Source organism: Poromitra crassiceps (assembly GCF_964638095.1).
Source record: "Poromitra crassiceps genome assembly, chromosome: 12".
Lineage (NCBI taxonomy): Eukaryota > Metazoa > Chordata > Actinopteri > Beryciformes > Melamphaidae > Poromitra > Poromitra crassiceps.
The window spans coordinates 26014408-26040933 of NC_139632.1; the positions used below are offsets into that span (position 1 = coordinate 26014408).

At 41.5% G+C, this 26526-nt stretch overlaps 3 protein-coding genes across 7 annotated transcripts in view; 1 reads left to right on the forward strand and 2 right to left on the reverse strand.

Moving 5' to 3' along the window:
• The window catches only part of evi5b (ecotropic viral integration site 5b), a 43249-nt gene extending 38430 nt beyond the window's left edge, over nt 1–4819 (reverse strand). For 4 of the 5 annotated variants that reach the window (XM_083647480.1, XM_083647477.1, XM_083647479.1 and 1 more), the window contains exon 1: nt 4654–4819. The gene's annotated coding sequence lies outside the window, so the exon portion shown is untranslated. Of the gene's footprint in view, nt 1–465; nt 542–4653 lie in introns of those variants that run through there. The other variant, XM_083647476.1, reaches the window with a different exon arrangement.
• Nucleotides 4820–7394: 2575 nt separating this feature from the next.
• On the forward strand, nt 7395–15300 carry rpl5b (ribosomal protein L5b). The gene is made up of 8 exons (XM_083647163.1): nt 7395–7504; nt 8008–8077; nt 8184–8299; nt 8383–8517; nt 9852–10054; nt 13079–13256; nt 14432–14520; nt 15138–15300. The coding sequence occupies exons 1-8, from the start codon at nt 7502–7504 to the stop codon at nt 15238–15240; spliced, it is 897 nt and encodes a 298-aa protein (XP_083503289.1). The 5' UTR covers nt 7395–7501; the 3' UTR covers nt 15241–15300.
• A 1092-nt stretch (nt 15301–16392) lies between these two features.
• dipk1ab (divergent protein kinase domain 1Ab) lies at nt 16393–24968 on the reverse strand (the record flags this gene model as incomplete). The annotated part of the gene is made up of 5 exons (XM_083647013.1): nt 24865–24968; nt 17936–18070; nt 17668–17775; nt 17394–17570; nt 16393–17205 (listed from the first exon to the last, which is right to left on the reverse strand). Exons 1-5 carry the CDS (start codon nt 24916–24918, stop codon nt 16393–16395), a joined length of 1287 nt encoding a protein of 428 aa, XP_083503139.1. The 5' UTR covers nt 24919–24968.
• Between the last annotated feature and the right edge of the window lie 1558 nt (nt 24969–26526).

A 26526-nucleotide genomic window follows, 5' to 3' on the forward strand; every position in this document is an offset into this window, starting at 1 on the left:
GATATATCGGCAAGCATATTGATGTTTGTGCGATGAGTAAAATAACAGCAATGTTAATATTGGTTAAGAGTATCTGCCAAACTTTTCATATTGAGAGGAAACAATGCTGTAAATCTATAATTTATGGGCTTTTCCAAATATTTTGGAAATAAATATAGAAATAAATTACTTTTTTTAAATTGAGTGTTTACATGTGTCTTTCAGTATGTACAAAATTGGATTATCATGACATGGAACCTTTATGCTGATTATATCGACATTGATAAATATCAGTTACTTATCAGCCATAACAGAAATGTTAATGTTATCAGTATTCAGTCAAAATTTCCATATAGGTGTTTCCCTAGTGTAACGTGGGTTTCCACAAGGGAAAAAACATGATTCAGTATTTCCAATAACAGGAAATGGGTTACAGCACAGTTAGGAATTTTGGAGGAAAAAGACGATATCGCAGTGCAAACTTACCCAAATGTAAAGATGTCATGACGGTGCCCAGTCTATTCTCGAACGGACAGAAACAGGAAGTGGGCTCTCCTAACTGCCACTGTTTTCACTACTACACCCTATTCCTGAGCCGTCAGGGGGTCAGCGTGCAGCCATGTTTTCTCACTTTTCTACAACCACACACACACACACACACACACACACACACACAGTACACGACATTACAGATCCTACTGGGGAAGGCTACAATAGGCATATCCTTCTTCACAGAACCAGAAATGCCATTTTCCGTGCACTGCAGTGTCTAACTGACAAACATTTTTGTTCAGCAAAATGTCTCTACTTTCAGCTCCCACTGATTCAAGAGCAAAGTAGAAAACACAGATCATTATTAATCGGCTCAATTACTTCATTTTACACAAATCTGATAGAGTTGCACGGCAGGCTATAGCTTGAGTCCTCCAAAACAAGCACTCAAAACAATCTAGCATGAAGCCCCACCTTAAATAGGCATTTTAAATGGTTAATCGATGTCTTCTCTTCTCCCATACTTTAGTATAAATCTCTTCGGATTACTGACTGAAGTTATACTAACGTTGACTTATTTCAAGCCATTCAAAAGGAAAAATGAGATGAGTGGGGATTGACAATATTGTGAAAATTATAAAATTGCTGAGTTGACAACGTCCGTCATAATGGGCATTGTTGGGCAGAGTGGCTAAAGAACTGAGATAGGACACTGAAAACAGTAGGACTATACAAGTCTTCCTAAAAGAGATATTACCTGATCCATCTATAGATAACTTACGGTACTTGATTAAGTCACAAACTAACACAATTCTGAAAGTTGACCTATTTCGTGCAAAACGTTATGTTGTTGCTAATTTCTCTGGGAAAATAACTAAAAGTGTCTATCCTGAATTGAAAATGGAAAACCCTAATTTGTATCTTTCCATGTGGTACATAGTTCTATGTCACATTATCTAACACTGCCCAACTGCAAGGCAGGCTAGCACTGTGTCAGCTCAGCACGGTTTCCCTTTGAAAGCCAAGAAGAGGATGTGAGGCCATGTGATTCCTTCAAAGCGCGATCCCCAATGTGGGATGCCATGCAGAACTAACTGGGGAGAGAACAGATGACTATCTGGAATCAACACTGAGGGGAAAGAGGTGAAGCATGTTACAAGTGTTAGCCCCAGGGCCAGGCTTTCCCAGTACCACTCTAGTCTCCTGTTTGCTGGCCCTGAAACTGTGATGAAGATTGGCTGGTTGATTTCCACATTTATGTGAACTGTTTACTCTGTTATTATGTCAAGCAACCAGAAAGTAGCCTATTTAATAGGGTATATATTATGGAATCAAAGCAGCCTATATAAGGAGTAGCCGGCCCTAAACCAAAAAATGCATGAGCTCAGGACAGGAGAAGGCCATGATTTTGATATACTATGGCAGCGTGCAGGTGGCCTTACACAGCATTCTTCTTAAACAAGCCCAGCCAGCTGAAGTGAGGCTTCCCCATAAATCCTGGATACAGAGATACAGGGTTTTGTTTGCCAAAGAACTCGAGGGAGAGAATGGGGCCCTGAGACGCACTACGCATAGCTAATGAAAGCCACAGTAAGGCAAGACTGGCTCTGAATAAAGCCTGGGAGAAACATCGCGAAGATTGGGGAACTGAAAAAGACCAAAGATCTAAAAAGGAATGCATTTCCTCCAGCCTGGGAACCCGACGCTAGCTACCAGCTAGCTCATTTTCATTTGCAAATGCAACGCAGTGCAATGTGAATTAGTCTGGCAATGCCAGGCTACATCCCCTCCCCTCTAACTCTAAATGCTTAGTACCCAACACCTAGCAGTGCTACAAAACAGACCATGACGAAACTGGCAAAAAAAAAAAATCTTAATCCAGGACAAATAGCCTTAGCCTAAAAGACTTTTACAGTTGTTACCTGAGGAGAAAAACAAGAATGATCCAGCTCTTTCTTAGTATTATCTATGGTACAATCTAACTCGCACACAACAGCAGCAGCAGTCTCTTTCTATTTCACGTGTCTCTTTTGTCACATGCTAGTCCTCCTAGGCAGTAAATCAGAACAAAATCGTTGGGCACAGCAGGAGAGACCTGGAGCTGAATGGTCATCTTCAAGAGAACATACATGCCTTTAGCTGCAAGGGTATGGGAACATCGGCCTGCCTGAAATGACACGCTCATGCTGGGCTCAAAAGGCCTTTCAGAAGGCAGTTCACATTTTTGCAGTGTAGACAATAAGCATCTCAATGGAGCGTCTCGCTTAAGGCTATTCTTTAACATGGAGAGAGAATAATCAGATCTAGAAATAGCATAGAAAGAAATGAAGTGCAATGAAGTTCAATAACACTAACAGCTATGGCTCAGCCTCGGTCGTTTATTTTTGAACAGTTGGAGTGACACACACCATCTAGAGAGAAACAACTTCAAAGACACTATTAAGCATAATGTGAAAATGTGTTGAGGCGAATATTACACTCTAATGATGGACAATTAGTCACTGTCAGATCCTGGGCCGACAAATACACAGCCTCCACATCAGGATCTTTCATGCAGCAACTCAACTGCCAGGTCCAGACTGAGGCTGAGAGGGAAGCTCTCTGTTATAACATGACCCGTGTCTAACTGGAACAAGTACTGACAAGTAATGCTTTGACTTACTTGGCCATCTCTACTCTCACAGATACACTCTACTCTGCCATGACAACCCAGGACACTCACACTGCACTTACAGTCTACTCAGTGTGACTGAACTCAAAGAACAGAGATCACCCCAAGTTTAATCAAAGCCATTCATTAGAAGCCCATATCCCACTTCCCAGCTATTTTAATGGATCAGCATGATAATGTTTAGTCGTGTCCAGTGATGTAGTGCTAAATAAAAAGGTGGTAAACTGTGACCACCAGTCTGTGATGATCATGAGGCAAACATCCACCAACATGCATTATATTTTCAGTAATAAACAAAAAGTTTGATATGTTGTTGTATAGTAAATTACGTCTCTGTCCACCTGAATGTGTGATAGGTGTGTCGGAGGAGGATGCAACTAAAACAATGAAAAAAGTTCCCACACACTGTCTCGCCTTCTTCTTTGGAGATTTTCTTCAGTCATCAGATCAGACCTTCAAGTCACGATAAATAAATGATGAATATTTATAAGGTGGTGAGACAGTGTGCGGGAACTTTCTTATTATAATATTTTGTTTTATATAAAGCACACTGAATTTGCCTTGTATGAAATAAGTTTGCCTTGCCTTATCCTCTTGTAACTAGTAGCCTCAACGTGAGACTCTTCAGTCAGAAGGTAGAATGACTGATGAGTCTCGCGTTGAGGCTAGTAACTTTAGTAGCATCAGTGTGGATTTATGTCTGGTGGGTTCTTCCACACCTAAACTCAGTTAAGCAACGTTTTATTTAGAGAATACTAAATAGAACGGTTGCTGAACTGAGTTTAGGTAGTTTACCTCTGCTCATCATATACCGGTGCAGCGTTGTAAAAGGTCACCTCCCACATAAAGGATTCTTCAACACTGGCAAAGCCAGAGGGTTGAGCAGCTTAAGTCATTGGCTTACCCATCAGTGCTCTCACTTATTCATCAATTCATTCCGTCTTAAAAGCAGTAAACGAGGCATTGATACATTAAACATAGAACGAGGGATTGATACATTAGACATAGCAGGAGTCCCAGTTCCTTGTGTGGCTCGCTGGTAGTTTATCTTTCTCTGTGCTGCTCTTCTGACACTAGCTAAATGCAACAGTATTATACTCATATTATTTTTTGCAACAAGCTCCGTTTTGCCCACGCATATTAATTAGGCTACAGTAACGTTAGCTAGCTAGATGACATCTATGGCTAGATACTCGACATACTACGTTAGAACAAACTCCATAATAATGTCTTTGTTCCAGACGATAGTCAGGATCTTTCTTTACAAGCCACTGAATAGTTAAAACATTGTACGTTACGGTACACACATTCAATAAAGAAATGACAACATTGACAAGCTGTGATAACGTGACGTTATAAGGTAAAGCGATTAAACGAATGTTGATAGTCTTGTTAGGAAGTAATCCCACGCCGTTCACTTTTACAGTGGCATAATAACAATTAGCAGTCGTTTGAGTTTCTGCTCCATTCCAGCAATTAGACTGATCCCCAAAACACACAATCTCCTTTACCTTGAAGCGTTTTCGGCCAACCACAGCAAAGTCTACTTCCCATGCACGAAACGTCCCATAACTATAAGAAAGAAATTGGTTTCCAACACTTTAGCTATGTTAGTACGTTATATTTTCCAAATTAGCCTAGCTTGGTTACTTCTTGAAAGCTAGCCACTGTTAGCTAGTTTCCATTGACTCCACGGTCCAGCCCATGAAGCCGTTTAATACGTGTACACAAATGTCTGCAATACAGAGCAGACCGACGCGGCCTACCAAATGTTTACATCCCACGGAGCATGCGCCCCCCAGCATCAACCTGGTACAGTACTGCCACCTAATGTTACTGATGAGCAACTGCAACTGATACATGACAAAGGTACTGGGCCATATTCAAACCCCTGACACCGCCTTTCATTTTTATATCAAAATTTTATTCATTTTTAGAGTTAGCAGGATTACAATGCATAATAGACAATCATAGCATAATAATCAATTAATTTACATTGCAATTGCCAACCTTTTATATCCCCCCCTCAAAAACGCAAAAAAATAAAATGAACAAAAGTAAAGAAAAATTGTTTGGCGACAATCAATATTCTTGTCTAATGACTGGACAAGATTATGACAGTAACATCGTGGAAGTATCTCAGCACCCGCCACATATACTGTACATAAATACACAAAATACATATACATCCTGCCTACACAATACCCATACAGCCCCATAACTTCAGGTCTTACATTTCATAGTATGTCTTTCTCACCTTCACCCCTGACACCCTATTTTCATCAAATGCATAAACTTGATATGACTGGATAGCAACTCACTTTTAGTTTGTTGTGTAACAAAATGTGTAACAAAATGAGTTATTATTATGAACGTCATTACAGACTATCGTTGTTGTGAGTTCCAGGATGGCACTTTGTGAGTCCCTGTATGCACATCTGATTTGTAGCAACAACAAGCAACACAAATTCTTACCTGAAATTCATTGTTGAGAGAAAAAATACTTCCACTGGAGCAGACTGAATCAGGTTACAAGTTTTGCCTCAGAACTGCCAAGAGTTTTCAAAAATAGCTCTCCTGATTTGATGTTACTACCTTTAGTAGGTCTATAGAAAAGGAAAATAAATTACTTTTTTACTATTATTTTCTTACTTAATGATGAGTCTCCATTTGGTTCTTTTAGAAATCCATGATTTGAGAGAAGCTCCTAGAATAGTGTAGCCCTTTCATGTTTTAATAGCCCATTATAATACATTTCAACCTTATTGTTTTGTTACACATTGATCTAAGTAGCCTATATAGATTATACTAAGTACTAAACTACAAAGTATTAACCACATCTGACCACAAGTTCGCTGAATGTGACTATACACACTATCTTGATCCACATACCATACGGTCATCAAACCCACTTTTCTGGTTTCACATGAGAGTACTGACGCATATCTTTTTCCTTTTTTTGTGTTAGACACACCTATAATTATATAGTATTCCAAAAGTACCTGACGTAGTAGACTAGACTAGACTTGGAAACACCATGGTGACCCTGAAAGTTGGAAGTTGGGAGCAAACAGTAAAAAGGGTCTAGTGCTATAATTCTCAGTTCTTTATTGTCCCTTCTAGGGAATTTCCTCTTGCAGCAGAAAGTAAACACAACACAACAATAGCACAATACATACACATCGTTAGCCAATGGTGTGGCTGCAAATTAAAACGGCAAAGATACAACATTTAAAATAGAGTGGAAGGCAGAAGATATGCAAAAAAACAAGCATTGCACAAACAGTTACCAAGTATAAATGTTATTATATCTGTTGGTCTTTGGCCTGGGCATCATAAACCTCCATCCTGAGTGAGTGCAGCATCTGACATTCCTCTTGTATGAAGGTCTGCACTGGCTATTAGACCTATAGCCTCATGAATCACCTGTCCCATGAAGATATCAGTCAGATGGCTCTGTTGTTTACCTAGGATCTTATTGGCTATGAGGAGCGTCATCATATCATGGAGTCATATGCCAAATCCAATTTGGTTAAGGTATCATTAAAGTTTATTGTAGCTTCTTTCTAGTATCTCATTATTGATAACAGCATTGTAGGTTACAAACTGGGAGTTTTTTGTACTTTCAAGTTAGCAAACAGGCAATCATAGTGAAGTTTAACACTGATTTAATTAATGACCTGTAGCTCGCCATCAGCTGTCTGTATAGATCAAAATTTGATTTCTCATCAGTGCCTAGCTTAACTTTCTACCATTTCATGTCTTCTGAGCTTTAACCCTAAATCTTCCAGTTTAAAACTGGAAAATCACCAATATTGGACTTTTAAAATGTTCATATGACAGAGCATTGCATTGTTGCACTATGATGACTTGTACTGTTTTGTTTTTGTAGTGTCATTTTTCTTACACTTGTTTAGAATGCCCTGCACGTACTCTGTCTGTGACCACAAGAAACATTTTTGATTTTACTGTGTGCTTGCAAAGGAATGACAATAGTTTGACTTGGACTGAACTGAACTGGAATGCAATAAAGTAGTTCAGCATGAATGCTATCCATGCCACACTCACAGCTCGGAGCGACGATGATTTTCCTGTGTAATAATATAAATAAAATAGCATAACATGTCTTGAGAATCACATCATTATTCAGTCATACACAGTTTTGGTAAAATATCCTACCCCAGCTCAATAGGGGGCAGAGTAACAAATCTCCTGCAGTATATGGCGTCTCTCTTCTTCATCCTGTGACACGGTACTTACGGCGCATGCGCACGCTCCTCTTCCTTTTTCGCGTGCAGAGGAGTCAAAACCCCAGTCTTTGGCTCCGGGCTCCTGTAAAGGAGACGAAAAGACTGCAAAATGGTTTGTGATGAGTCCCAATATGCACCTACATCCATATCTAAGACATGCATTAAGTGTTTTGTATGATCAAATGTTGAAAAACACTTTATTTATGTACGGATGATGGAAGATTAAATCCTGCTAACGCTCACCGGGGTCTTGTCAAACGTGGCCTAATGGCTACCTTCACAAATCCATTGCTTCCTGTTCCCTGTAAACGGCTGTCCTGTCATTTTCACAGACGTAAGGATTCAGTCCCCCTAATTTCATTTTTGCACAGTTTGCCGTTGCACCCTTAACTGAACGTCAAACCTACCTAGCCGTTATGCTAACTCGTATCATTGATTTCTATTGGCTCTGGGTGTAGCATTGCTAACCTTAGCCAGGTCCACTCGGTGACAGTGACAGCCTTACTACGAATAACAACAGGGCTGCAGCTGTAATCAAAAGACAATGTGGCATTGGCTTCATTGTGAATATAATGCTGAATGCCTGTTGCTGAGTCAGTGCTTGTCTTCTCACAGGGTTTTGTTAAAGTGGTGAAGAACAAGGCCTACTTTAAGAGGTACCAGGTTAAGTTCAGGAGGAGGAGAGGTAAGGGATGCGCTGACAATCCGTTAAATTTGTATCCCTGTGTAGAGGCAATTCAATGTGTAAGTGTCAAATGAATCTCCTTTTAAGTTTGTGGTTTTGTTTCCAGAGGGAAAGACTGACTTCTTTGCTCGCAAGCGCCTGGTCATCCAAGATAAGAACAAGTACAACACACCCAAGTACAGGATGATTGTCCGTTTCTCAAACAGGGACATTGTCTGCCAGGTGAGCATGGGACCGCTCCACATCATTGGCTAGTCGATGTTATGAACATGCTGTTATGTTACATGGTTGTGCTTATGTTGCAGATCGCCTATGCCAAGATTGAGGGTGACATGATTGTGGCCGCAGCATACTCCCACGAACTTCACAAATATGGGATCACAGTGGGCTTGACAAACTACGCAGCAGCCTACTGCACTGGTCTGCTAATGGCTCGCAGAGTAAGTATGAGCTTGGATGTACATTTGAGACACTATCAACTTTCATTGTTGAGAGGGGTGGACAGCGATCAAAACATGTCAGCAGTTAAAGGAGAATTTCTGTATTTTTCAACCTGGACCCTATTTTCCTAACTGTCTAATTGAGACATACATTTCTGAATTTGGTCCATTGACCGGGATTGCGGCAGGTGGGGGCATACATGCACTGTGCATGTAGGTCCGCTAAATTAGCTTATTTTTGCAACGGGACAGGCTCAGATTGCTATTCTAAGAGAGAAAACGGACGATTGTATTTACCTTCCACTTGATCCAAGTCTTGCTCAAGTCCTGTGAGAGTTGCATTGTTGCAGGAAGTCAGCTGTGGAAATGTGATGTGACTGAGATGAGCCGGGAGGAGTTTGTTTGGGGCACAGAAACTGTAGCTTGTTATGAAAGATTTTGTAAGTAATGGCTGAATTTCGAGAATATGGATGAGGAATTTGAATTTGGTGGCCACCCGTATTTGTTTGAGCCAGAGTATATGGATGAAGAGATCCTACAAATTGAAGACCAGATGAGGGGAGAGAGGAGCAAGCAACAGGCAGAGGGTGAACAAGCTGCTTCAAGGTAAATACAAGCGTCCATTTTCTCTCTCCCCCTCATAACAATCTGAATCAGTCCGTGCAAAATCAAGCTTGTTTAGTGGACCACTGGACCTAATGTTACATGCCATTAAATTGTCACGGTTATCAGTATTATCACGGTAATTAAAATGTGCTGAAAATGTCCCAAGAAGTATTAATCTAATACACTCACGGAAATCATTTCGCCAAGTTTTATATTGAAAACTCAGACCAAAAAAGGACTGATACACTCACTGAAATCGTTTCTCCAAGGCTGCGCGTCTGCATCTGGGAGACGGTTGCCAACTTTGGTTGATGATGGATAGTATTTACCATGTTTTTCCAGAGCGCTCTAATCATGGTACCACGGTTTTAATGATAATGGAAATTTGAAATGGTACGGTTATCGCCAGGAATTTTTTCACGGTTATTAAAACCAGTTATCATTTAATCCCTATTACCGTTTAACTGAAATATTAATCGGTCAAGATGATTGTTGTTTAACGGTTAAACGGTTAACTGTTGACATCCCTAATGTGGAACAGGGATTACTGCACAGTGCACAGAGGGTATGCCAAAACTGGGCTGATCACAAGCACTGAGCTGTTGTCCTAGTTATTATCAGGCTACTTTGTTGATATAATCTTGTGAAAATGATCTCAAAGTGGTTTTTACCTGAACCAGCCTTCATTATTTAAACGTCATACATGTTGCAATATTGTGTGCTTTCAGCTGCTGCACAAGTTTGGCCTGGATAAGGTATACGAGGGCCAGGTCGAGGTCACAGGTGACGAGTTCAATGTTGAGAGCATTGACGGTAAGCCAGGCGCTTTCACCTGCTACCTGGATGCTGGTCTTGCCAGAACCACCACAGGCAACAAGGTGTTCGGAGCTCTCAAGGGGGCCGTGGATGGAGGCCTGTCTATCCCCCACAGGTAACTGCTCCCTCCCAACATATTGCTCGTTTTTGCACAACTTTTCTGCTTGTTGTGTTAGAGAAACATACTAAGGTTTCATTCCAAAATTAGATCTGCCTAAAAAAAGATATGGACCTCAGTAAAATGCATTTTGTCAAAGTGTTGAAAATCGTAACATCTTTGTTGTCACAATTGTAGCATTCAAAAATGCATTTTCTAAAAAATATTGACACGTAATGACAACTGCAGGATGTGGAATGATATGAAATGTAGCTAGTTCTCTGTTCATCCAGTTTATATAAATGTGTTTGAAGGTTTATCCTGAGGCTGCTTTATCTAATCTAGACTCTGTGGCTTCACTGGCAATGTTGTGTGGTTTGGTTTCATCTCGTTTGTTCTGCCCACCACTTTTTGCTGCCTGAAACACATTCATGGACACACCGTGCAAAATCTTACATAAAATGTTTGCATATGGATTTTTTTACCCTATCCGATAATTAATAAAATAATAAGAATCAGGAATGTCTTATAGCGCAAACGCATGGAGCACGGCATGGATTTCTTGGGTTAGTGGCAGGGTAGGAAATGTCATGAGCTATAGACTTCAAAATGTTCTGCTCTGCCTGAAGCTTGCTTATTGTAGCAGCAGCTTGGGCAACTGCCCAGTTATTTGAATCACCTTATTTTGAATCACCCATCAGCGTGGCTAGGTCAAGTGCTTTTATGAGTTCTGGGATTCACCAGCCACTGCAGCTAGCAGTGATGAGGTTCACCAAACTGTGGCACTTACCAGAAAGTTTAATCAAGAAAGTATGTTATTTATTATGATACATCTACATTTTACTGATATGTACAGCTTCATGACTAACGTGGATAGACTTGTCATAGGGTTCCATCCCACGGTCATGGAAAACCTGGAAAAATTATGGAGCTTGTAAAATCCTCAAACGTTTTGGAAAAGTAATGGAATTTTGTAATTGAAATTCATTGCACAGTTAAAGTTGTTACAGTAATCTTTCGTGGATAACCTTCCACATACTGTAACATAACGGCAAATGTATAGCTGTTGACATAACATACTGTAGCTCCAATATGTTTTGATGTGTGATGTTTTGTTTACTATCACATACGTTTCTTAACCTCATGTTCGTACAGCATTATCAGTGGTCTCTGCACCAGTGCATTGAAGTTGTTTTTAAGTTGGATATCCAACAGACATTCACTACGGACCCAGCGACATCTTCTTACTCAGTTTCTTAGTCAGAAGGCTGTTACTGGTTACTCAGTTGGATTTGAATGCTGCTTGTATTTTATATTAATGTTTCTTTATCATTTTTGTTAATATGGAAAATGCACGTTTTTTTTTTCAATAGCTTCCATGTAATGTGTGATGTAGTCACTCTAAAGCTAAAGCATCCAATATAAAGAGGTGTCCTATTCATCCAGTGTAGTAATAATTGCTGGTATTTGTTCAGTCACCGCCTCATATTAACATGGAAATTCTGTTCTGGATCCTTGAAAAGTTTTGAAATTTTATTCATGAAAATGTGTGGGAACTCTTGACTTCTCCCAGTAGATTTCGGTTTCAGTCGAAGCGACCTTCATCAGAATGATGTCTCTTCGACTGAAACGTAAACCATACAATAAATCTACTGGGAGAAGTTTCTACACAGTTTGCCTGTTGCTGATCATTTGTTTGTCCTGCACCTGCTAATCTACTGGATGTGCGTGCTCTACTTTTTATGTGCAACTCTTGATTGTACACACATTGACATCCGGGCTCCGGCTCTCATTTATATTCTAGAGACAGTCCGCATGTGTGGGAACGCCCACAAAATGTTAAACGGCTGGCGCGCGAGTGGGGTAAAACCACCCATATATCTCATGGGCTGACTCACCAAAAGACGGTGCTGCGGCTCTAAACTACAGCTTTGGGGGTTCTAGAGCAGAACACAAGACCAGTGTTTCCCATACATAAAGGAATTTGTGGCGGGCCGCCACAATAATATTTTGACCGCCACAATAAGATGTTGACCAAAAAAAAATTTTTTTTTTTTTTTTACAGTGCACCTGAACGCAACATGCAAGATATCCGCTGAATAAGTGTCCAATAAATGTTCATGTCATTCTGGCCAAAACTTCTGTTATAGCATTTCAGTCTGGAATATGGAATATCTTTCAATAATCTATGATTTAGCTGCTAAATTGTCAAATACCGCCATCTGCTCGCTACCCAGGCACTTATGTATGTACTTAACCCAACTAACTTAACCTAACTAACTATCCGGTGTGCACAACACTGTCAGCCTAAACTCCGGCTGACACCCCAAAAACCTACAATCCGCTACAGAAAAATGTATATTGTTTGTTTATTAACTGCCCCTCGCCTTCTATCATTTCACGAAAGTGGCAAAGCAAGTTGAGTATCCCTGACCTATAGGGAGAAATTTAGTTTGTCATTGTAAACCCACAGCACAGTAATGATGACATGTTCTTCATAGATCTAGCCTTTTAATTTTGCTCTTAAGCTTTCTCAAAGTACACCAAATTCATGCATTTTACTTTAAAATGTTTAAAATAATCTTGCGGGGGGGCATGCCCCCGCACCCCCCTAGGGGGTCTGCGGTCCCCCACCACAAATTCTCAAAATCCTGTGGGAAACACTGCAAGACATCTGCTCAGATGTGCGTTTACTGCGGTGGGTGGTTAAAACCCCGATCGTGTCTGCCTGGGCTGGGCTATCAGCTAAATTCTAACTTTGCTGAATGGATAGAACGGGGGCATTTACCCCACCCTGACCACGCCCCCAGCCAGGCTGAGCCAGCAAAACCAGCGTCTATGACAAGACGTGGCCTCAACCTATCTGTCTAATTTTTGTACAGTGTCAGTTCTGAACATCAATAAGGAAAGCTTAATGTACGCAGCATTATGCATTGCTGCATCAAGTTGCTAGATGTTTGGAGGTTCAGTGTCGTCTGATGCACTTGATCAGCTGTTGCACGAGTTATCACCATTAATGGATCATTTCTTTTTTCTTTTCAGCACCAAGCGCTTCCCTGGATATGATGCAGAGAGCAAGGAGTTCAACGCCGAGGTCCACCGCAAGCACATCATGGGCGTCAATGTGTCGGAGTACATGAGCTACCTGATGGAGGAGGATGAGGAGGCGTACAAGAAGCAGTTCTCACGCTTCATCAAGAATGGAGTCACCCCGGATTCGGCAAGTCCTCTCTTTTTCCCCCACACTGTTGAACGCTCTTTTTTTCCCTCGTCACCATTGACTTGGTGGGTAGATGATGTCCATGACTTGGCTTGTGATCTAGGGCATATATGGTTAGATACATTTCATGTTGCAGGACGCCCAGACATTTCAGATGATGTGAGGTCAACTTCAGAGCTAATGACACCAGCACATTTGTAGGATCCCTTTTGTAATAATTTATTTTCTCTAGGTATCACTTTGAGGATTAAGTGACCGTTAACATGCTAATGACGTTTGAGTGACTTGTTAGTGGCAAGTGAAACATTTTACATGGTGTCAGTTATTTTTCACTTGAAAGATTTCTGGACCATGCTGCAATGATCACATGGGTGAAGCAGAACCGTCCTTGGTTGGCGCCAGAAAGCTGTTTACAAAGCAACTGTGCTGGAATCGTGACATGATACTTAAGACTGACTCAAACTGCAGTGTAGGCACTGTCAGCCTGCTGTATCTCACTATTCACTATTGGGTGTCTGTCACCATTCACTGTCACTATTCATCAGAAGTCTGCCCCAACACTTGTTTTTGATTGAGAAATAGCACATAGGCTACTTGTTCAGGTTGTTTGGAAATGCGTAGGCAGAGTAGCTGTAGTAAAAATGTATTTAGCAAAGAAATCTTTTTTTCCCCTTCTATGTAAATGCCTTGTACATGCCTAAGCCTAATTTTTTATGTGGTCCATTTAATGCAAAAGATAACATTTCTACCATTTCATAAAACTTGGGGCAGCACAACCGGCTTTAATTCTGCAGACAGAGACCGAGACAGAGAAAACATATTCTAGGGAGCTTGTTAATTCATATGCATCATGATCCTGTTTGGCATTTCTGTCATGTTTTTTGGCTCATAAGGCAAGGAGCATAATGACTCAACAAGGCTGAGAAGAATGTGAAAAAAAAACCAAATGTTCAACTTAGATTTCTTTATCTGCCAATTTTTGTACCGGAAAAATACTTGCGTTTATTGTATTTGAATTGCTGAGCATTACATCGCGCTTCAGAAATGCATGACATTTTAGTAGATAAGATGGTACTGAATGCAAGTGTATTTGGGTAATGTGTTGTCATCTGAATACTGGCATGCATGTGTAAACTGTTAGTGTACATGAGACTGACTGGAGATCTTTCTCTCAGGTTGAGGAGATGTACAAAAAGGCTCATGCTACCATTCGTGAGAATCCAGTCCATGAAAAGAAGCCCCCCAAAGAAGTCAAGAAGAAGAGGTGAGAAATTAACATTAACCTGCTTATTTAATGTTGGCTTCTGAATCTGGAACCTTGCCTGTTCAGTCAATGGTTTATTTTAAGGTCATGGGAAAACTCTGAATGTAATCCTTTTTTTAGAACTGGGACAAATGTTCATATGAGTTTCAAGTTTAGTAGATTTTTTTTCTAGCTGACTTAATTACCTGTAGCAGAGCGTTTGATCAGTGGCAGGAGCAGTGACTATTTATCAGAGGAATTTGGAGATGGCCTCAAACATCCAATTATGCATGTTCCTCAGTAGTGCAATGTGGAACACAAGATGGCACACCTGGACACCAGGAGGCTATTGCAGTGGTTCTTTGACTCATTGATAGGCAGATGCTACTTGACATAGCAAATCTCACAGCTGGCCAGCCAAGTCCATTTTTAGATGCACAACCATCCGGAGAGATCTGGTTTTATGAGCATAATTTAATAAACGTCACGCAAACATCCCTCACCATCTGTCTTAATGTATTTTAACCGTCCCTCACCATCTGTCTTAATGTATTTTAAGGTTTTATTCAAGCGCATCAAACCCAGCCATTTAATAAAGCTGATTTTGCGAGTGCTCATTATCCTTGTTTGTGGCCCAGGTGGAACCGTGCCAAGCTCTCTCTGGCCCAGAGGAAAGACCGTGTCGCCCAGAAGAAGGCCAGCTTCCTCCGGGCTCAGGAACAGGTGGAGGCTGATGATTAAGGTTGTGGCCTTCTCCGTTCGCAATGAAAACATTTGTTCTAATAAATCGATTGAAAAAGATTCAAACCTTTTCTGCTTACATTTTTCATACTGGATTGTTTACTGATCAACTTGTTTGGAATATCAGGGACATTTTAGGAGCCAATTTAAGCATGGATATATAATCTCAACACTCAATGGCACTATAGCTTATGGGCTGATGACCTAGTGCTGAAAGTAATGTAAGCTGTACATTCCATAAGGCGTGCAATGAAAGACTTTATTCATATTTGATGTGCAATTTCACCATGCTCCTGAGCCATATGTTGAAATAGTTTCTCCCAACACTTTTACTCAGAAAAGCAATTGGGTGTCTTCAATGGAGATTTTTTTTTTTTTAAACAACACTTTTTCTTGGTTATGATTTAGGCCAGTGGTTCTCAAACTTGTTCACATCAAGGACCCCTAAACTGACACAAATTAGACCACGGACCCCCATTTGATAAGATTTTGTTGCAGGGTCCCCCATCTGATAAGATTTTTGCTTTTAGATGTTTTATTACAGAAAGTATGAAACCCATGACCAAAATAGTTATACATTCTGTCATTGTGTTACTTATGGATGGAATTGGAGTGAAAATAAATGATTGCCTTTTTTGCTGGGGGCCCCCTGGAACACTTGAAGGACCCCTGAGGGTCTGGACCCCACTTTGAGAACCACTGATTTATGTACCTTGGAGTGTGGGGGGGGGGGGGGCGGTACATGTAAAATGTGTTTAAACAAATGACTCAAATGGGTGGGGTTGGGGGGGACACAAAATGCAAGTTGAGCAAGCACTTCCACTGTCGCTTCAGACTTATCAAGGTCACTTCAGGATATTTTGAGTGAAATTAATTACTGCTCTCATGGCTCAAGAAATTTCACTTCGTTTTGGTTAAATACATTTACTGAGACAGATTATTATGAGATTATTTCGTGGTCAATATGGCATTTCCTTGATGGCAGTGAAATTTGATACTTGTCAAATATGCTTTTAAAAGTTGAGTAAAAGTGGAAACGTTTGCATTCGATACCCCTTATACTCTCCACAGTGAAAATGATTGTCCATTTTACTGAAAATTTTAGTGGTAAGGAATTGGATCTTTCGGTCTGTGTGCAATACTGCTAATCTATTAGGAGTCTTTCGTATGAGATATCTTCTTCCAGAGCAAAGTCTTAAGATTGTTCAGAATCAGCGAGTGCTCAATCTCCATCTGTTCTGCAGAGCCCTTCAGTGCAATGCAGGCGTACAGCTGCTTCTCCAGCTCGTCGCGCACGTCAGATGGCGCGCCCCTCAGAACGTAGTCCTTGAGCGCTCCACAGGCTTTGGCTAAGTTAGGCCTCGTCACCTCAGGTGTGCAGCGGTGCTTGGTGAGGTCACAGGAGGTTTGGCAGTCCGTCCCATAGAGACAATCCTCATCCACGTCACAGTGCCGCTCCCTCATGCCTGCTTGGAAGGTGGCTTCGGGGACGATGTACCGCGCGTCTTTCACCTTCAGGTCATGGCGGTCGTTGTAGCCAAAACTGGTGGCGCTCACGTCGCACATGAGGAAGCTGCCGAATGTGCCGTGGAAGATGTCCTCCACTAGCTCCAGCAGTCCGATGGAGATCTTGGCCTTGCGTGGCCAGGAAGGCGTGAGCCACTGGTCCATGCTGCGGCGCAGCCCGGCGGGGATCCACAGCTCCAACACCCAGGGGAGACTGATCCCATACAAGGGCGAGTGTGGCACCTTCTCTGCCACGTACAGATCTCCGCAGAAGCCCAGAAGCTTGGGGGTATGCTCTCTGTCCTGCAGGACTAACGCCAGCAGGAACTCGTTCAACTGCAGCAGCGCCCACATGGAGCGAGCCTCAGGCAATGAGATATGCCCGTCCTTGTTGGCATCGGCAATAGACATTACTAGGGTTGCCAGGTCTGAGAGGTTGGCCTGATCCCCAACTTTGGCCTGTAAAGAAAAAAAGATGTGTAAAGATCATGGAAACGTTGGCTTTCTATTCACACATAAACATAATGTTGACATTTGTAGCTAGTTACTCTGCAGGCGATTTCAGTACAGAAATGGTACAGAGTTAGATTGCATGCTCCACGCGAAAGGAGTTTTTGTCGTGTTAAGAGTGATGACAGCACCCTGACCTTCAGATGGCTATGGATCATCTCTTTGAACTTTTCCACAGAAGTCCCCTTAGTGGGCTTGTTGAAGGCCACAGCATCCTTCCTGGGCTCCATCTCGGTGCCCAAGTCATAATGAGGAGCCTCCTCCATCTGGCACTTAATGACCCCCTCCAGGTCTCCCCAGCTGCCAGAGTACACCTGGGGTGATCAAGGTAGACATGAGCAGCAGTGCAATGACAGTGGCCAGGGTAGTAACATATCATGGCAGAGAGATGCAGGTCATTGCAGATCTGACCTGGCTGTTGGGCTTGGCAGAGAAGCACTTCCCCAGGTAAAGTGTCCCTTTCTCGCAGAGGCTGCTGCAGGCCGAGCCGTCAATTACTCCTTTTCTATACTTGTCGCACTAAAAACACAATGGAAACATTGATCAACCAGACTACCAGTGTGTCTGTTAGTTTGGCTGTTACAGCTACAGTATCAGAAACTGGAATATGAATATAAATGTTACCAGGACCTGTGAATATAAGTTGTGGGTTGATGGATATGGAAAATGCAATACTCACTATTGAGTTTTTGCAGTCGTGGCCACGGCACAGCTCTGTGTAGGATGAGTACTCCACATACACTATCCAGCTACCCACAAACACCGCCAGCCACGAAAAGAACAGGTACTTCATATGTAGGTAGGAGAATCTGGCCTGTTGGTGAAGCGGGAAAAAAATCCACAGATTTGTGTCTCTTTATTTACAAATAACCACAAGATCTTCCCACAGCCATAACGATGATTGTGTTACAGACATATATATATAACACATTATTACAAATAGCTGATGTACGATCTTCATCTAATGATGATGTGGTCATGGTCTCATATAAACATTCTCAATGGATAAGTGCACTGGACTCTGATTCACTGAGCTGTTATCAATTATCCGCAATGTAGGCTACCTTACAATGTGGTCCTTCTCAGTACAATCAAATCTCCAGGGTGGACTGAGGCCAGCCTGTGCTGAATTCAGCTGACATACATCATAATGGAGATTAATGAGAGGAGGAGAGAGTCATGCATTTGTTGCGTGAGGCCAGTTCATCAGTCCCTTCTTGTGTGTATAGAGAGGACACGTGCTCTACCCGTGGACATTTCATTTTGCTTTCCAGAGAAGCAGTGGCCTTTGCATTAACCTGAAATTCAGAAAACAATGGTGATAAGTCTAAGGGTAAATGTGTGGTACAAGATTTCTTGAGCTAATTAAGCTCAAAATTTGCTATCCCAGACAAACTTTCAAGATACAACAGACACACAAAATGTTTATTAAAACTGTGATTTTGAAAAAAATTAAGTAATAATAATAAATAAATAAAACTGTGACAGGGGATTTTTACACTGACCTTTCAAATATCTATATAATTTTTTTGTTTCTTGAATTTTATATTGTAATTTCAGACCCCAGGAAGAATAATCGCTGCTTGAGGCAGTGGTTAATGGGGATCTTAAATAAATAAATAAATAAATCTGTGGGACCTAAAAGAGGCAGATTATGGTAAAAAAAAAAGAGAAAAAGAAGAAAATCTTGTAGCGTGCTCTCTGCTCTGACTCCACCTAAGAAACAGTGCTAATATAATAATCTAATTTGGGAATGTGAAAATAAATGCATTAACGGTAGTGAAGCAGGTTCATGTTGAAACTACAACTGGAGGAGAACTGCAGCAGAAAATGCTGAGTCTGGAAAATATCAGAAAATAACAGGTCTGGAAAACGCTTACATTTTTTATGAAGTCGTTAAATTACATTAACATTTGGCCATAATAACAGATAGTGCCTGCCGCTATGCCAAGTATGGAGAAATCCCCTGTTGAACAGCGCAGGCAAAATGCTGAATAATTGTATTTTGCAACATCAGAATGAAAATATGACAGGTGGGGCCCAGGAGGGAGATATTATGACACCATGTCATCTTTTTTCCATCTGAAAATAGTTTTATCTGAAATACATTGTATTTTTATGTTACCATTTTGAAGACTTCCCATCTAAGAGTATCTATAAAAGGGGCAATGTGGGCAATGTTTGTTCTCGGTTTAAATTTTTAGGCTTATGATCAGAGGGTCGCTGGTTTGAATCTCTGAGAATGTGTGCTCACTCAACCTTCCACAGGTAAATAAACATAATAAAGATTATGTTAGAAATCATAAGAGGATTTCATGTGGAATACAAATTAGATACTATTTGAAGTGAGTTGCATCGCAGTCCATCATCCTTAGCACAACTGCTACTGAATAGGTGCTGAATATTTGGAGCGACGCTTGACTCATCATTACCGTGTCTTTTGGGTTTCTTCCTCATTCTCAACAAATATGGTCTCTCCAGAATCAGATCCATAATGGCATTCCTCCAAATGGAGGACATTAGTGAAAAATATCAGACTTTTAGGAGCCCTACTTTCCCATCTATTAATGATTCTTGTGCTCAATGCATGACAGTGATGGACTCCCCCTGCCTCCTCCCTCTCCAGTCTACCCCTTTCACTTTCAATGTTCTTTATTGGCATACCACTCTCCCCCTCCCCCCGCCCCCTCTCTCTCTCTCCCTCCCTTTTCTTTTTTGTAATGCTGTGCTCCATCTTCCTCTGGGATCCTTTCCTCACAGAGCACAGTAAATGTGAGATATTAGCCGGTTCGGACAACTCGCCTTCACAGTTTTATGCAAAACAATTGGTCAAAATGCTCTTTTTCCATACACTTTCTTCATATCCTTCACAATTACATTCAAAATATGGGCTCCTGACATAAAGAAGATATGATATTTCATATTTGACTGATATTTAGCGTTTGGGTGAAAGTGTTTTAGAGCACATGAATCACTCTTCCATCCACTCTCTGCCATTGACACCACAGACTATGTGGCAATCAAGCTTTCAGAGGCCTCTATATCTATCTTTCTCTAATCTAATCTGTCTCTATACAATGGCCTCCCTAATGTTTGTCTAGATTATGCCACTCCTTGTTTGCGGAAACTCTCCGGTAAGTGCCACTCACATTTTCGATTCTGCTCTCTGGAACCTCATTTGTCTTTTATGCTTTAAGGTATTGTCTTTAGGAGGGTTTTTTTTCCTCCCACCAGGCCGTTATTGAAAATAAGAATTTGTTCTTAATTAACTTGCCTGTTTAAATAAAGGTTGATATTGTCGATAAATTGTTTTATTTTTGAGTTTATAAAACGTTTGAGTCATTGTCTGTTGTCTGTTTTATTAAAACAAGACTATGATCAAAACAAAATGCAAAGACAGGATTTCCTTCGCTGGTGGTTTCACAACATATTTACACAATGATTTTTGATAAATAATCAGCAGTAATGCGGATATAATGAGTAAGTGGGTAAAGACAAATGATAGAACAGCTAGTTTGGTAAATTCAGAATATTACTTTACTATAATGCAGCCTTTAAAACCAGGAACACAACATTCATGCCATATCACGATATTACGATCTGATATCTCATATCCCAATAATATAGATATAATATATCGATATTGCCCAGGCCTAATGTCTGCACCTTTATTCATTGATTAATTTACTTACAAATCTGACCATGCAAACTGACAGCAGATTTAGCAGCAGTGACCACACACATAAGTGCTGCATGTATCGCCATTGATTTTTCCATAGGTGAAATGCATCCACAGCAAAACCATTATGGAAATAACACTACAGGGAAACAAATGTATGGTTGGCCTCGGCCAATCAATAGTTTGTGGCTTTCGTTTCAACTCTGGGTGATGCATTTCTATCTCTGGGATGATATTGACCCTTTGTGAGGGGAGAGAGACAAACATGGCTAATGAGGTGATATTGATTGTGGCTGCTGTGACAGCTATTAATTAGAGAATGACTGGGAACTGTGGCCGTGTGCTGAGGTGGGTGGGAAGGAACAAGCCGGTGTCCTTGTTCTGATTTAGCTCCTTTGTCTAAAGTAACCCACCCACACCCATGGCTACAGAGCCTGTATATCTGAAGTGTATTAACCCTAAACTACAGTGTATCCACGCAAGTCCAAGATACACAGATACAAACTGCTGCCCGATGTTGCAGCAACTGGGGTAGAGAGGAGAGTAAAGCTGATCAAGAACAGAGGCCATTACTGTTCTGACACTTGGTTTGTGCAGCCTACACACACCATTCATCCATTATGCATGATTATAAAGCTACCCCTCAGAGGGTGCCGGGTAATGGGCTCCGTTGGCTGCTGTGCAGAGCCAAGAGCACGGACAGAAACAGAGTCAGAATGGAGAGGGCTGGGGTGAGTCAGTGAGCAACAGACAGAGACAGAGTCACACAGAATGGAGACAGCTGGGGGTCAGTGAGCAGCACAGCATGGTCTCTTTACGTCTCACTGGACACAGACTCTCTGGAGGAAGGGGATGTCACACTACAGTATGTGCACAGACACTACAACATCTGACTCATCGCAGTCCAGACAGCAGGCACTCACAGGACCCCCCACCCCCACCCGCCGCCTCCCTCTTCCCACAACACACACTACCATGCTGACTCAATACTGCGACATTACTACATGTGAAAATGACTTTGTCAACAGTTGTTCAGTCTGGATGGATGCTGTATATCAATGAGGCAATAAGAGTTTTCAATATGTCGCTAACCCCCCCCCCTCCCCACACACACACACACACACTTGCAATGCATCACAAACCGCACGTCCAATTCAAAGAGCAAACCTTTCAAGAAGCATCAACTCGACCAGTTTGTTCTTCACTCTTTTAAGTAGTGAAAACGACCTCTCACCCTTAGTCTACAGCCGTGACGGGGTGAGAGACAGAGATCATTGTGAAGATCTCTCACCCACAGTTAACAGGCAGGGTTAAGAAAAGCCTGACTGTGGTGAGCACACTCGGGGAAGTCGTTTTCAGCCTACCTTTTCTTAGCAGTTCCTCTGATGAACATGTTTTCTCTCACCACACAAAATGCTTGAACTGGATACATTCAAATGTGATGCAAGGGGGTGGGGGGGGGAGGGGCAACTACACCCCAATCATGATTCTTTCTCATTATGCATTCTTTCAGTATTGAAGATTAATTTTGGCCATGGAGTAGGCCTAATATATAAATAAAATATGACGAAGCTTATAAAGAATTGAATTTGAATGTGTGGTGCCCCCCCAACAAGGCAAATTGGCTGGTGCCCCCGGGCACTCGCCCGATGCGATATATGGATAAACCTGGCCCAGAGTCTTAGTTATTATTCTGGCCTTAATTGTGCGCATGTTCATTTATGTATCCAGGCCCAGGGGCCCGTCATGTCATAATCCACCTATGGGTGTGTGTGACTGTGCTTTCAATGGTACATTATGCAGCATCATTTGAATTTGGACAATAAACTATCAACACGTAATAAGTTACTTATGACCAGGAATGGAATTTCAAAGATATCGTGAACTAGCCTGGGGAGAGTATATGGGGGAGAGTATATGTTTGACATATTACCCCCTGTTGAAATTCTAGCTATTGAGGACTTTTGCAGTAGCGAAACAAATCTTTAATTTCCTCCCCTGCTTTTGGCGTTCTGCACTATACATGACCTAACAGTCCATATGAAATATGTTGTACCAAGCTGAGCGATGTGAAGCACTCACTTGGCACACGTTTTACTTTTCTACTGACTGCAGGCATATGTGTTAACTTCTAAGTGGTTTGGCTCAAAGGCATACAAAACAAAATCCTATTTTAAGGCTTCACAGTTTTGAGGGAGATGGGCATGTACTGTATAGTTGTCACTTAAAGTGAGCAAGTGCAGAAAAGAGCTTGATCCCAAGAACGTACAAATTGAATGAGACAAGCCTGCGTTCAAAATAAACTAAACTAGTTCTGATACTCATGGAGCACACAATCACTGGCCATTTAGTCAGGCCTCGCTCACAGAGTTGGCATGCAGCCTCTCCTCTCTCTCCCCAGAGGGCTTTCATATTCCCTGGCTGATTCCAATGGAGCTTAGGTGTGCTCCATCAATAGCTAACGAATGGAGCTCTCCGTGGTGCTGAACCTGTGTCCACTCATTTAGGCCACTAATTTGCCATTTCTGCCCATTTGCCATAATTACCTAATTGAAAAATCCGGCCTTGCTCATTTATGAGTAAGATATGTATGATTTGTTTTTGCAACATAATAGGTCTTCTACATAAAATATTCACCAATCTGTAGATTGTAAAATATTAAGATACAGATTTAAAGCATTGTAAGGTCTTGATGTGAATACATATTGCTACTAAATTAGTGGCGTGTAGAGCTCATCAGCTTTTGTATTTCAGTGGAAATATCTTCTCTCTGAGGAACACCGAATGACACTTCTTAAGCTGTCACTGGAAGGCTGCGATGGCCTAGAAAACGGAGTGATATGGTGGTGGCCATCCCTTGAGACTGGCTGTCTCTCCCTCTATTCACTGCACTTGACAGCTTTGTGTTTTCACAGTGAGCAGGGTGGACAGCAAGCCCACAGCAGCGGCAGCTGAGAGGGACCCAAACTTATATTGCTGAAACAATTGTTGGGGCTTTAGTAGGTCAGAGACAGATGCAGCCAGGGTTGAAAGAAAACAGTGACATCACATTATTCAGTTAAAATAGCCTGATGATGGAGTGAGCGAGGTCTTGGGACCTCCACGTGTCCTTGAGGGGGATTCAGGCTGTCCACTCCCTAGCAAAATTAAGAATAGTTTAATTTCACTTGGATTATAGAAAGAATACTGTTCTGATAGCTTTCACGATCCACACTGTGGTTATCACCTAAACAGGCTACATTTTTTCCAATTCTATCCTAAACCATATGTTCTTCAAAATCTTTTGGACAAATCAAATCATATCAAAATGTGGTCTGTGGTTAATGTGCAGCCATAATGGCATGCAATCAGGGTAAAGCAGGCCAATACTGAAATGCGTTTTTTCCTTCATTTTTTTAATTCGTCTGCTCAAAACAATGCAGTACTGGTATAAAGCGTGCATATACACGACAACAATCAATAAAAGCAATCGACTTCAATAGCTACAAGATGATGAAAGTTTTACGGCAACACGCAGCCTCTTGAATATATGGCTGTAAATTAGCCGGTTAACATTAGTAGTCTTGTCTACCAGCTGGATGGATCATGGATCTGGTTGCCACAGCAACGGGGATTACGGGGATGATTCCTGCCGAGGCATCGAGCATCGGTGACCTATGATTCTGTCTATCTGCAACAAAGTATCCATAATGGAACAGTCTTATAGCCTAATGTCCTACCTGCAAATTGTTGCCAATTAATACGCAACATATTGCAAGATGGCAGTCAGATCTGAAAATTAAATAGCCTAGGTAAGGTAAGGTATCGTTGTCGCTTTGAGTGGCTGCTGTATAGGCTATTGCAATTGACACACAGCAGAACAGTAGCGTAAATCCCCCATCGTTTGGATGTTGTTAACCAAAAGAGTGAAGAGGGGTTTCCCATCTTACCTGGATGTAGACGGGCTTTCTGAGGCAGCCCCATGGAAACAGAGCTCTTGCCATGGCAAATACAAACAGAGCATCTCACAGCAGCCAGCAGCAGTGGATTCCGTTCAATCTCGTCAAACGGACTTTTGGAAAATAGCCTACCATTCAAATAGGCTACGCCTCCTGGACTACTTAAGGGAATTGCCCAAATAATTTATCGTCTCTAATTCTATCGGTAATACCGCGGAAGTCTTGATGCTGCAAGGCGGCAGCCGGCTACACGCTACAGCTGCGCCGGCGACTGCAGCAAAGTGAGTTTTATATTGGCCATCGCATGCCAATCGTTGTCCGATATTTCAGTTTGACGAACGTGGGCATTACACAATTATGTATTTGAAAACGTGAGAAGAAGAATAACAGTTTGTCACCTTTTGTTTTGTAAATGTTTTAGTGTGTTTTAGAATATCCTAAATAATTTCCTGATAGTAGCCTATCCGGTCTGCAGGGAAGCAACAAAAAAAAAGTTGTTTGCAACTGCCTCTTGCAACCTGTACAGCACCTGCTGCTAGTGTATAGCTAGCCTATATTAGCCAATGATTAAAGTTTGACCTGCAGGATTCTAAACCTTTGCTAACAGGTAAGTTTTGATTTGAATAGGCTACATATAAAGCATGATGGAACTTACATTTTTTTACTCCACTATCACATTTCAAACACATTAACTAGCCTAGTGCTAGGCTACATTATTAGTAAAGTTTGTCACTGAGCTCTCACTTGCTGGAAGCTTACACAAGAGGAGGATCTTGTTGGCTACACCTCTATGAGAAAATGTCCATTTAGGATGATGATGATGATTATCTCAGTGGAAGATCAGCAAGGTCTCCTGACTCTCTTTCTCTGAGGAAATGGAGTCTAAAAGCTCACAGTCAGGCTTTTATCTCAGTAGGAGGAGAACAAAGTCTGGTACAAGAGAACAGACTGTGAACTAGAAGGACTGCTTCAAAACACAAATCTGCCTAATGCATTTTATGGGGCTAGGCTACATCTGCATTAAATGGATGTCCCCCTGTCAGTGGATACTCTTTAACTGTGATGAAGCAGGGCTAAACAGGTGTAAAAAAGAGAGGGGGGGGGGTGAACTACAAACTAATGTGCTTGCATGCTTTCTTCCATCAATAGCTAACGAATGGAGCTCTCCATGGTGCTGAACCACTCATTTAGGCCACTAATTAGCCATTTTTGCCCATTTAGTCTACTTTCACCATTCTTGTTCCTCCGGGAATTGACTGGATCAACTGAAGGGAAGAATGTGGGAGCAGCTGGAGGACCTTGACTTTGCTGATAACATATATAGCACTCCTTTCACACTCAGATACAAATTAAGGAGAAGCCAGACAGACTCACGAGTTGCAGCAAAGCTTGTAGGACCCAAAAAAAAATCCAAATAACGACATATCGATCGCGATCCTCTTGTGATACATTATCGATACACTAGCACCATTTCGTGATACCATAATCATGATGCCATTATTGCCATATCATGACTGTAGGGAAGTTTGTGTGCTTGCCTTGGGTGAAGTGTGAAGTGTGCTGGATCTTAGGTAAGGGCTCACAGGCAGTAATCGGTTAGAACCACAGAGATGTCTTTCAGGCAAATTTATTGAAATATCAGGCAGAAGCAGT